This window comes from Malaclemys terrapin, chromosome 25 (assembly GCF_027887155.1).
Source record: "Malaclemys terrapin pileata isolate rMalTer1 chromosome 25, rMalTer1.hap1, whole genome shotgun sequence".
Classification (NCBI taxonomy): domain Eukaryota; kingdom Metazoa; phylum Chordata; order Testudines; family Emydidae; genus Malaclemys; species Malaclemys terrapin.
In genome coordinates this window covers 12,149,892-12,162,697 of record NC_071529.1, presented here as the reverse complement: position 1 = coordinate 12,162,697, position 12,806 = coordinate 12,149,892, and the positions used below count along the sequence as shown (strand labels likewise).

Below are 12,806 nucleotides of genomic sequence, written 5' to 3'. Positions count from 1 at the left end.
AAACGTCCCCCATCTTCACGGAGGGACTCGGAGTGATGGTGAAGCCACCACATCTCTGGACAAGCTCCCCCCATCCACCCCTGGCTCATTCCCTGAACTGCTAGACGTGCCTCTTCTCTGCAGGGTGATCTGGGATGGTCATACCTCCATCCCACCCCCCAACAGCCACGTCACGGCGACCGACCCCAGCCCAACACCCAATGAGCTGTCACTTACAACCAGGGTCGGCTTTATTCCACCTCCCTCCTTGCACGCTGCTCCCCCCGCCCTGGGTGCCCCTTCCTCGTTCCATCCCTCCCCGCTCTCCCAGCGCAGTGGATGTTTGCAGCTGCAACCAGAGGAGGTGGCCAGTCAGCCCAGGGCAGGAGACGGGAATGGATTTCAAACAGGGTCGAGATGAACAGGCCAGCAGCATTCAGAACTGGCAAACCCCCAATCCCAGCAACCAGCCTTGAATTCAGAACACACCAACCCCAACTGATGCATGGCACCCCAAGAAAATGACATCCCGTCGGGCTATTAAAGGGAACCCTAAAGCCCCCCCCAAATTCCACCAGCCTCACCCCCAATCGAGGGAGGGGCTCAGGCGCGAGGGATTTTAAGTACCACGGTTCACACCACTCGCACAGATGGCCGCTGCTAATCTGCTGGAGCAGGGCCCCAACATCAGGTTTGCCCAGATAACCCTCCCCCTGCAATCAGCCTCGTCACGCTGATCTGGCAGCCCTCAGCCTCCCACTGTCCCATCAGCCCCTTGGAGGCCACACGCACCCTCTTGGGCATGACGCGCGCCTGGCAGCCTTGCAGAGGAAGCAGGGCTAGGCCAGCGTGCAGCCCGCACACTGCACAACACATGGCCCCTTGCTTTTCATAACTGGACACGTCCCTGCGGAGACTACAAGTCCCAGAATGCAACAGGGCCACACGGAGGCGTATTGAATGCGGGGAGCTGTTCTCTCTGCCGGCTGCCCCTCCACGGGTAAGAAGAGGGTGACTCAGGTGCACCTGACAAGGTGCCCATGTGGCCCCCAGACTGTCATCTGCTCTGGTACCCTGGAGAGCGGCAGTGCCCAGCCCCGCTGCCCGAAGAATGCCCGGCTAGGGGCTCAGGGTCAGTCCCACCCACCAGTAAGGGGGAAAGGCTCTGTGCAGGGCGTGGCGCACCCTGCTCAGCACCGGGAGAGTTCAGCAGCAAAAGGCTCACCAGCTGGAGGACGTCCTCGTCTTTGGGCATGATGGAGAGTTCCAAGGCATCGTCACTGCAGAGAGAGGGAAAGGCAGAGCGCGTCAGGGTCCGGATACCGCGTGCAGCCAGGCGCCGAGCCCCGCCGGGACCAGAGGCAGCGACCGGACGCCAGGACTCAGCAGCCGAGGTGGGTTCCAGACGCACAGGACAGCACTCCCCACCTGATGCTGTGCGAGTGGCTGGGAAGGAGGCAAGGCCTGCGACTGACAGGCAGCTCTGGGATTTACCCTCGAAGCTCAAGTGACTGAGGCGTGTGCTTTTGGTGCTGGAAGTCCAGGGTTCAATCCCCACCGACCCAGTGGCTGGCTGGCTGCGGCCAGGGGCGGGGGTATCTGATTAGTAGGAGTTAACGCCGAAGGAACAAGGATGGTGGGTTTTTGTTTTTAAAGTTAAATTCCCCGGCACCGTTTAAAGGCTGCAGATCTGCAGCATCGCGGCCCCGGGCTACTGCACGAGAACTGGGCTGGGGATTCGCAGGGCAGCGGTTTTACTCCAAGGGTTGGAGCCGGAAGATCCCAGCAGCCCAGGGCCCATGCAGCAGCAGCAGCTCACCCATGCAGCCCGGGACAGTAGACGCTGCTGTTACTCCCCGAGGAGACAGCGGCCAAGCCGCCACGATGGGCCATTTTCCTTCCCAGGGGACAGGAAAGACTTTGTCTTAACGCCACATGCAAAAGACAGGACCTGTCACCGTGTAGCTACGCACCGCCCCACCCCCCCTCCCCACTAGCTGCATGGGGGTGCACAGCCAGCAACAGCTCTCAGATCCAGCCCTGGGCTGGGCATTGACTCACAGGCCACGCAGCCGCCCGCTAACCGGAGCGGCGCACCTGGCAAAGGCACCTGCTGCACCATGTCCCCTCCATGTCCCCTCATCTCACCTCTCCCTTAGTCGGAGCAGGGCCCCTCCCCATCCCCGGGAGGCACTCGCCCACCCTCTCTCCTTCAGTCCCTCCTCCCAACTCGGCTCTGCCAAGCCCACCATTGCGAACTTGCATCGAGAAAAGGGCTGGGAGTCCTGACCCCTAGTCCCCCTGCTCTAACATACCCTCACAGGGAGCAGAATGGAACCCAGGAGTCCTAGGGCCAGTCCCTGCTCTAACCATTAGCCAACATTCCCTCCCAGAGACCAAGATAGAACCCAGAAGCCCTAGCTCCCAGTCCCTGCTCTAACCATTAGCCAACATTCCCTCCCAGAGACCAAGATAGAACCCAGAAGCCCTAGCTCCCAGTCCCTGCTCTAACCATTAGCCAACATTCCCTCCCAGAGACCAAGATAGAACCCAGAAGCCCTAGCTCCCAGTCCCTGCTCTAACCATTAGCCAACATTCCCTCCAGGATAGAACCCAGGAGTCCTAGCTCCCAGTCCCCTGCTCTAACCATTAGACCATGCTCCATCACAGAGCCAGGCCTGGAACCCAGGAGTTCTGGTTCCGCATCCCCTGCTCTAGCCACACGACCACTCCCTGTTCCTTTGGTGACAGTGGTTGCTTATTTCTCTCTCAACTAGCGAAAAGCACAAGCCATGGCAAGAACCTGCAACAAACCCCCAGGAAAACCCATTTCAGTTTGAGAGCCAGTCGACAGCATATAGCCCCCACCATTCCCCTCTCCTGCTGACTGCCACCGGGTATTTTTCCAAATGCATTTAGCACCCAGGGCCGTATCTTATATTTAGTTCGTATCCAGATCACTTTCATTTGGTTCGTTCCCCAGGTGCTATATTTAGGAGCTATCACGGTCAGGTTTGCCCCTCTATCTCCCCTATCTAATCAGTAGTTACACACAGAGTGCAACACACACAAATCCAGGTCATTAATTAAATCCCAGCTCCAAAGAGAGACAGACACACACACACTGGCTTCTTTCTTCCCTTTTCGGTGTGTCAGGGAGCGCGTGAGAACGAAGGGGAGGTAGGAAATTCTCCCACATCCATCAACTCAGCGCTGGACAGACCGAAACGCTGCACCTCCCTTCTGCGCCGACCTGTGCCCCTGGCCCCCCGGCGAGAAGAGGAGCAGGGTTGCCCCAAATCTGGCTGATTTGTTGTCACGCCAGGTTTCACCAGCACCGCCACAGGCAACATCTTAGGGCAAAGGAGTCGGGGAATTAAGCTGCCCTGTGGTGTCCCAGCAACGTGGGCAGCAGTGCCCACACCCGCCAGAGGGCGAGTACGGCAGCCGATCCGGCACCTGCCAGTAATCCATACTGGGGCACATAAATAAACGGCTTTTTCCCAAGTGCCTGGCGATGGGGACCCACCTTCCTGGGGCCAGACCTCAGCACTTCATGCAAATCAGGCCCCTTGGGGTGTCTCAAGGTGGCCACCCAAAAAATCACTCGTCACTTTGGAAAAGCTTGGTCTAGGGCCCTGCTCCTCCAAGGTGTTTAGGCACCCGATTAGCACTGGCCCCACTGGGAGTTAGGCGCCCACGCACCTTTGAGGATCTGGGCCTAGATGGCGGATTTGAGTGTGAACATTTTGGCCTGAGCCCCCAGGGGCACTTCGTCTCAGCCAGCAGTCTCGCCCCAGGGCGTATCCGGCCCCCCACCCTGTGGCAAAAGCATGCTCTCACCTGTTCTGGATCAGCGCTATGACCTGGGAGTAGGTTTTCCCGATGATGCTCTCCCCGTTCACCTTGACAAGCCGGTCTCCTGCAGAGGGAACATAACCGCGGGCCCACGCGTGAATGGGAGAGCAGCTAGCCAACCAGGAGCGAGCACAGCTGGTGGTAACCATAGCAACGTGCGATACCGCCCATAGCATGCCGCTACCCGTGGGGGCACTCGGCACCTCGCAGGAGGAGGGGCAGCAGAGTTAAGAGAGCCCCCCTCTGTCCCCAGCAATGGCGCTGGAAATCGTTCTTGCCTTTGTGCACACGGAGCTGGCTTGGTCTCCGACTGCTCTCCTGCCTCAGCCCGTCGGGCAGACGACCCGTCCCCTTTGCAGCCCTGTCCCTGTTCACGAGCGCTCAGCGGCTGGGCCAGGGAGCCACGGCAGGGCGGGACCCTCGCCTGGCCTCACTCGGCACTGCTCCACCGAAGACAAGGGAGCGCCCCAGGTTCGTGCCAGCTGACGTCCGGCCCAGAGGATACAACACTCAGCGCCTTCCTTCCGGTTTACTGCCTGGTCATTTTAGCCGGGCACATGCCATCCCCACCCTGAGCGCTGGCAGAACGGTTACTGCTGTCGCCACCGACACCTGGGGGTCCAAAAGTGCCAGCCCCTGCGCTGCTCCGTGTGGGCACCAGCAGATGGTGGCAGCAGACAACTGCTTTCAGAGCTCGTAGGATAGAGCAATGGGCAAGGTGGGGGGAGAGAGAGAAAGCCCCTTCCCTCTGCCCCTAGCCACAGCCTGGAGCGAACGATCCACTCGGGCGGACAGGACGCCGTATGGACAAATGTCGCACAAGGACAAGGACGTTTTCCCCCAGGCTGTGAGCTCTGAGGCAAGGCCTGTCCAGTGAGGTTCTCTTATGGGGTTCCCTAGGTTCTGCTGCCACCAAGCTATGGTGACTCCCTTCTTCCCCGGAGGAACCCTATGCCCCAACGCCCCCCCTTTCAGCCCGCCGCCGGATGGCAGGGGCACGCCCCCCGGGCGCTGCAGGATGGCTACGTGGCTGGCACACAGCGAAGAAGAGCAGCCCAGGAGCATGGAAGGGGTTGAGAAGATGTCCTCTGGGTGGAGCCAGGGACTACGGACCTGTTAGGGGATCTGCAGTGAAAGCCCCAGCCATGTCCCGTGCACTCAGGACGCACTTCCACTCCCCACCCCCCATTAGTTAATTACCGCTTGAGAAGCGATTCTGGCTCTGGCCCAGGCTCCACCACCGGTTCCCCCCCCCAGCTGAACGGAGCTAAGAGACGCGCCGGAGGGAGCCTGGCAGGACTCGCTGGAGTTAGAAGGAATCAAAGCTTCTCTCCCGCTCCTCTGCGTGAAATGGCTTTGCTGCTAATACACAGAGTGCCAGTCTCCTTCCCTCTCTGCTCCCACCTCCATCGGCGCCTCCCCTGGTATTCGGTGGGGTTCAGCTCATGCCCTGTGCTCTGCAGACAGGCGCCTGCCAGATTTGTCCCTTGGGCCCCTGCAGACAGACAGGGCAGGCACTGAATTTGTGCCTTGATTTGGCCTAAAGATTGTTTTCTGCCTGCTTGTTTGTAACCCTAGAGACCCCAGCAATGTCAAAGGGTGTAACCCTAGAGACCCCAGTCCAGAACGTGGGTTTGAATCTTTAACAAAGCCCTGTTCACCCCCAGCTGTTTACCAAGCGTTTGAATTCACTGGAAGGGTTTTTCGGTCTGTTTCCAATGTGAGCCCTCAGTCCATTGGATTTCAATCCCCGCCAGGAGCACTTTGCCACTGGCTTTCCCAGTACAGTCCCCCAGGTCACCCCCGCCCAGTGGGGTGCGTGGTACCCAGTGGGGGCCTCCCTCACCTGTGCGGAGGCCAGCCTGGTGCGCAGGCCCATCTTCCTTCACATTCTTCACAAAGATGGTGTCCATGGGCTCCAGGCGGCTCCGCTGGGGACCTGCGCCGGGAAAGGGAAGGGAAAGTGCATCAGAGACCAGAGCTCGGCACCAGGTGGGTCCCTCACGGGAAAGATGGGTACATGCTGTATACTCACACACTCACACGTGCTCACTGGACACACACACGCAGAGAACTATGTGCATGAGCGCGCACACACACACACACACAGGATACACACACAGAGAACTGCATGCATGAGCACACACACACTGGATACACACACTCGTGCGTGTGTATGGGCTACACACGCAGAGAACTACGTGCATGAGTGCACACACACACTGGATACACACACACACACACACACACTCATGTGTACGGGGTACACACGCAGAGAACTACGTGCATGAGTGCACACACACACTGGATACACACACACACACACACACACACTCGTGTACGGGCTACACACACAGAGAACTACATGCATGAACATACACACACACTGGATACACACACACGCTCGTGTGTACGGGGTACACACGCAGAGAACTACGTGCATGAGCGCACACACACACACTGGATACACACACACGCTCATGTGTACGGGCTACACACGCAGAGAACTATGTGCATGAGCGCACACACACACTGGATACACACACACGCTCGTGTGTACTGGCGACACAGAGAACTACGTGCATGAGCACACACGCTCGAGTGTACTGGCTACACACGCAGAGAGCTACATGCATGAGCGCACACACACTGGATACACACACATTCATGTGCACTGGATACATACACACAGTATCACGTGCTTGAGCGCACACACAAGTCATACACACACAAGACACTCACATGCATACACACTGGCTACACACACGCACTGCCAGAGCCACACAGAACACACACCGCAATTAAAACCACCACCAGCAGGTTCCAGCACTGCAGCTCCACACCGGCAAACACAGACCTCAAAGGCCAGGACCCAGAGGAACAACCTGGTCCTCGGGCGCCGTACGTTAGCTGAGAGCGGGACAAGGTCCTCCTGGGCGGGAGGGAAGGAAGGTTTCAGTCCCTCTTCAACTGGTGGTTCTCAGCCTCTCCCCACCTGGGACCCAACCCCCAGCCCCGATTTCTTGCCACGACCCACCCCATCCCACAATGCTTTGGCCGCAAGGGATTGCTGTCCCAGCAAGAGGCTGTGGGTGGTTCAGGGTTATGGGCAGGGAACGGCAGAGCAGGAAGGGGCAGGGGATGTGCCTGAGGAGTAACCCGTGTGCGCCCTGCTCCATCACCTGGGCCTCCCTCCAGCCTCCAGACGTGCTTCGTCTGCAGCCAGTCCCCTCCCCACAGGGCTGGAAGTTCTCCGTCAAGCCTGGCGTGTGGCTATCCGTTCTGACTGCATCAGATCCGGTTAACTCAACTCCAGCCTGGAGGTGCAGGCTGGGTGCTGGGTTTCAGACCTGTCCTCTGTACAAAGCCAAACCAAGAGCTGCTTCGGTCACTAAGTCACGGCTCCCCCCTACGTCCAGGTGCCCTCCCGGGAGCGCCCGCGCTCCCCCCGCTGGGCCTCAGCAGACGCCACTCAGGCATGGACACTTGTACACCTCTAGGGCCCTGATCGGAGCTTGGTCTGGGATCTGTCTACAAGGCCAATCCCCCCCCGCCCCGCCCCATGACTCTGCAGGGCTGGCGATCCCTGTGCAGGGAGAGGCCTCAGAGCGTGGGTGCTGCAGGACAGGCTGGGGGGCAGCGCCAGGCTGGGCACCCCTGTAGGCCAGGATGGAGGTGGATTATCCCCAGAGCTAGGGGTTAGGAGGGGGAGAGCCCGGGACAGGAACAGAATTGAGACCCAGGAGCAGAGCAGCAGAAGGGGCTGCGGGTCAGGATTGAGGACGGACCTGTGGGGGTTTGGGGGTGCCCAGAAGAGGAACAGCAGAAGGAGGCTGAGTGTTGGGGCTGGGAAGTATTTGCAGAGCTGTGCACAGGGGGAGCCCAAGAGTGGAACAGCAGGGAGACCACAGGCCAGAGCTGCAGATGGGCCCCATGACAGGAAGGCTGGCGGAGGGGTTGCCAGTCACATCGGAGAGCACTGGCAGAGCTGCGGCCAGGGAGGGCACAGCCCAGGACTCAGCCTGGCTGCCTGACTCTCACAGTTGCTAGCCCACTGCCCAAGCGTTACGCTTGTCTCAGACACGACACGACGGGGGCTGAGAGCCAGAGGGCCTGTCTTGCACTGTAACCCCCAGGGCAGCAGCTGGGCTCTTGGCTGGGGCAAGACACCAAGAAACCGCGGCCTAGAATCCAGATACAAACAAGGCGAAAGCCAGTGACGTGCACCCAAAGCACCCGCCGGCAGGCTGAGGGAGTCGTTTTGCACCCTCCGATCCCCCCAAACCAAAATGTCCCCAGCTGGGCATTAGCACAGCCTCCCTGAGGGGAAACACTGTAAATCTAGGGCAAGTCACAGTTCCCAGCCTGGGGAGGGATGAACAGGCCGAAACCAGCTTTATCCCTTCCCAGGAGCACCCAGTCTGCGGCCGGCACACAGCCGGAGCCAACGAAGAGCATCCGGGCAGCCGGGGGAGGTGGGAGAACCAGCTGGGTCTGGGATCTAGTCGGGAAGGTCCTAGCTAGGGGCGGAGATGTGGGGAAGTGCCCAAGCTGCAGATCTAGGTATTGCCAATGGGGCATCACCTAACGGATTCGGGGATGAATAATGCAATCACTAGTAAGCGGGGGAAGGGGACAGAGACCCCCGAATGGCTGGGATGTTAGGGGGATCGTACCACAGCATCTCTACCCGGGCTTCCTCCTGAGTTCGCCCCAGCAGGCAGGGCAGCCTCCCTTGGCATTGGGGGTGCCCAGCTTGTCCATCTCTGAGTGCGACGGAGCTGCCACTCAATCGCTGAGCCGGTTCAGCTCCGGCCTAGGTTTATTTCAGCAGATTGGCCATTCGCGCTAAGGGGAGCCGGGTAACTTCATCCGTGCTGGAAAGATCCCCCCTCCGTGCCCGGCCAGTCGGCTGCTACGCTGATCCGCTGCTCACCATCGTCTGCAATCACTTCCCTGGCGGGGAGGTACTGAGTGTGGGCTGGTCGGTAACGCAGGCCAGAGCACCAATCGGCTCCCTTTCACACACGGACACCCATACGTGTCTGGCCACACGGGGACACACACACACACACGTGACACACACACGTGACACACACGCATGCACGTGCATAGACGAGACAAGCGGCAGGGTGCCAGAGATGGGTGCTTACCTCCTCGGTTTCCATTCTCTTCCTCCTGCACGGGGAAGAGAGAGAGACCAATGTCACAGAGGCTTTGGAGGAGTCCGAAAGCGTGGGGAGAGGGGCAGATCCCTCGGGACGGTTGATTAACGCGAAGGGGGGGAACCCGGCAGCAGGGAGCACGGGTAACCTCTGGGGCACCGAAACACCAGCAAAGTGACCTGGAGCCTTCTTATCCTCCCTCTGCCGCCCGGACTGCCCAGAGGGTAAAATTAACTCTTGACACAGGATCTCCCTGGGCGTCAGCACATCCAACTCAGGGGGGTGGGGAGGGGTGTATTCTCCCTCACAGCGACTGTATAACGGCCATCCCAGCTTCTGGCCATGGGGGACTAGCCAAGGGGAGAGCGCCATGGCAGGTTTGCCCTTTCTGACGGCCTCAGAGGAAGCCCTGATCCACTCATACAGCTGCCGGGAGGGTGGGTGCAAACTCGGCTCCCCTGCTCCCCGGAAGAAACAATCAGAGCCCCCTGGGGCCACTGGGCTGTGGGCTCTGCTCACCCAGGGCCCTGCTGGAGAATGAAGCTGTAATCTCCTCTCTCCCATAGGGGTCAGCGCCGCTCCAGGAGTTGGGGGGCGGGGCACCATGATCAGGGATCCCTTGAGTAGCCTCTGCCGGCCCCTGGTTGGAACGTAAAGTTGGGCCCCCACCGCAAGGGTAAATCCTCTCACCCCACAACAGGAGCCTGTGTCACCCTGGTGCGATTGGGGTGATCGCTGTGGGATGCCGTGGGCAGCTGGCACTGCCGGAGGGAAACAGAAGGTGCCAATTCAACCCCATCAGGGATTGGCTGGGTCTGGAGCAGAGGCAATGAGGGATAGAGCTGCCCAGACCAATCAAGGCACCGTCGTGGGCTGGGAAGGACCAGTAGGTTGGGGAAATAGACATTCGAAGAAGTGGGCTGTAGTCCACGAAAGCTTATGCTCTAATAAATTTGTTAGTCTCTAAGGTGCCACAAGTACTCCTGTTCTTCTTTTTGCAGACATTCCCCCTGAGCCCTTCGGGGTACCCTGTTTCCCTGTCCCCTGCCTGCCATTCCCGAGTCAGCCAAAGGGGTCACTGCAGAGCAATCGAAAAATCGGCAAAGCAGCCTAAAGGATTTGGATGCTCAGCTCCCATTAAACTGAATGGGGACTGGGTGTCTAAATCCCCCAGGCAGCACTGCAAATCCCACCCACTCCGTCCCCAGGAGACGAGCTCCCTGCTCTTGGTGAGCTACCAGCTTCCGACAGCCGGGGTAGGCAGGCTCTGAGCCCTCTCCCGCGTCCCGTCAGACGGGAATCCAAGATGGGCAACGTGACAACGAGCAAGGGAAGCAGAAGGGCTTCAGAGGAGCGATCGGGGCTATACATAGCAGTGTAGACGTTCGGGCCAGGGCTCTGACACCGCACGAGGGGGGCGGGTCCAGCCGCAGCCCAAATGCAAAGAGCCCCGCAGGCCGAGCCAATTAACCTGGGATCTGAGACTGATGCCGCAGGGTTTTTATGTCACTGCAGACGTCTCTGAGACAGCAGGGGAGACACATATGGGGAGATGCTAGCGAAGGGAGGCCTGGCCTGCTGCTCCGAGGTGTGAGCCGGTGGGTTTGGTTTGAATTCCTTTTTGGGGGGGAGAGGTGGAGGGGAGACAGCGGGGGGAGACATCATTGCCAGGACTCAATACACCAGACAGAACCTTGTGAAGTATTTTGGGTTGCATAGTTCTTGTGAAGACCCGAGAAGGGAAACCGAGGGCTGGGTGCTGCAGGGCCGCCCCGTGCCATAAGGGGGTGATCTGGTGGCAGCAACCCCGGGTTACAAGGGCCAAAAGCTTGCAGGGCGGCTTGGAAGAAAGCTGATGGTGCCACCCTAATCACCAGGCACAGTGTCCATGCCAACAGAGGGGCTGGCAGAGGGAAGGGGAGAGCCCCGCCGCGGGGGGCTGAAAGTCTCCCCCATCCAGAAGCACTGCTCCGGTGATGCTCTCTGGAGGCCGGTCCCGAGCTGCGAGCGTGGCTATATTTAGCGCTGTAATGATTATCCAGGGTGAATCACGGGAGGCCACGTGCCGGTTTCGGCCGGAGGGGCCGTCTTCGCGGTGCTGCATTATTTATGGCACGACACGAGCTGACAAGATCTGGAGCTGGGAGGGGGAGCGAAGAAGGCGTCTGGGTTTTGGGAGACAGACGTGGGGATGGGCTGGGAGCACGCGGGGGGTGGGGGAGGATCCCTCCAAACTCAGAGCTGATGTTTCTGATCATGGCTTGACCCCAGCTGGTCCCAGTCAGAGGGGATGCTCCAAGGTACGCCCGAGACTTCTCAGACTCCAGCCCTGCTGGGCTCCCCTGAATGTCACTTTCTAGGTCGCCTGGAGGGCATGAGCTGGGGACAAGCTTCCAAGAGTCACATGCCAGGATTCCCCACGTTAACCCACAGCTCCGGGTCAATGGGAAGTGGGGGCAGGGCCCTGTCAGGACATGCAGCCTGCGAGCGTGGCAGGTAGATCCCACGTTGGGATCCCCGCCTGGCTGGGGGGCACAGATTGATCAACCTCCAGGCAGGGGAGCCTGGACACGCCGTCCCACCCTGCAGCCCGGGGGACTCTCGGCGCGAGGAGAGTGGAGCTGGTGCGGGGGGGGGATACAAACACCCCCAGCTACCGAACTCCTGGGGCCGCAGGAAGGGAGTGGGATGGGAAAGTTCCCTTAAGCCCAAGGCTTCCTCCTCCGCAGCCCCACCCTGCTTCTCCCCTCCCCTCCAGCCTGCCCCGGCTCCTGTGCCAGGCCGGGCAACCCAGGGGGCGTGGGGGTTTGGCTCCCCCGCGGCACGGAAAGGTGTGATGCCGGCGCCGCGCGGAATGCAGAGCTCCTGTCTCACTCCCTGCTGAGTCAGTTCCACCGAAACCTGCCCCCAGGTCTGGCCTGGGGCCCGGCTCCCCCCCCACTCCCCCGCTTCCCACCACCTGAGAGCCGGTGGTTCTGATCCCGGGAACAGCTGCCCTTTGCTCCGAGCACCACCGGGGGGACCCTATGCCTGGAGCATCCCTGATCAATTCACGGGTCCCTCTGCCAAGCACCAGCCCCCAATTCATGGCCTTGATCCCGGGGTGCAAAGCTCCCTCCTGCTCTTCCCAGGCCTAACTCGGGCTCCCTTGCCCGGGGATCCCGGGTGCTTCCCGATCCTCTCATCACTAGGCCCTACGCTCATTACATAAGAACGGCCAGACTGGGTCAGACCAAAGGTCCATCGAGCCCAGTGTCCTGTCTTCCAACAGTGGCCAATGCCAGGTGCCCCAGGGGGGATGAACAGAACAGGGAATCATCAAGTGATCCATCCTCTGTTGCCCATTCACAGCTTCTGGCAAACAGAGGCTAGGGATACTATCCCTGCCCAGCCTGGCTAATAGCCATTGATGGACCTATCCTCCATGAACTTATCTAGTTCTTTTTTGAACCCTGGTATAGTCTTGGCCTTCACGACATCCTCTGGCGTTGTTCTGCACCTGCCCTAGACAGGATCACACCTCCCTCCTGGGCGCTTGCGGGAAGCCCTGTGATGCTTCAAGAAATGCAGAGGCAGAAAGGAGGCCGGATGGAGGTTTCTGGATGGGTGGGAGCTGGTTACAGCAGCCTGGGAAAGGATCTGCTCACTCAGGGAGAGTAGGAGAGGTGTCATCGGTGTTATTTACGGGCGAGTAAAACACCCACCCCCTTTTGCACCTATTGGCATCCAGGGATGGCGGGCAAGGAGATTGGGTGCTTGGGCTGGTACATTTCCAGGCCCATTTTGCACAGTTGGGGGGACTTA

The 12,806-nt window shown here is 59.8% G+C and overlaps 1 protein-coding gene across 7 annotated transcripts in view; it reads right to left on the bottom strand.

Moving 5' to 3' along the window:
* The window catches only part of ARHGAP23 (Rho GTPase activating protein 23), a 129,164-nt gene that overhangs the window by 38,339 nt on the left and 78,019 nt on the right, over nucleotides 1–12,806 (bottom strand). For 6 of the 7 annotated variants that reach the window (XM_054014375.1, XM_054014374.1, XM_054014372.1 and 3 more), the window contains exons 3-6: nucleotides 8,991–9,015; nucleotides 5,684–5,776; nucleotides 3,823–3,901; nucleotides 1,205–1,259 (exon numbers count right to left, since the gene is read on the bottom strand). In XM_054014375.1, the coding sequence (XP_053870350.1) occupies nucleotides 1,205–1,259; nucleotides 3,823–3,901; nucleotides 5,684–5,776; nucleotides 8,991–9,015 (252 nt within the window). Of the gene's footprint in view, nucleotides 1–1,204; nucleotides 1,260–3,822; nucleotides 3,902–5,683; nucleotides 5,777–7,019; nucleotides 7,158–8,990; nucleotides 9,016–12,806 lie in introns of those variants that run through there. The other variant, XM_054014376.1, reaches the window with a different exon arrangement.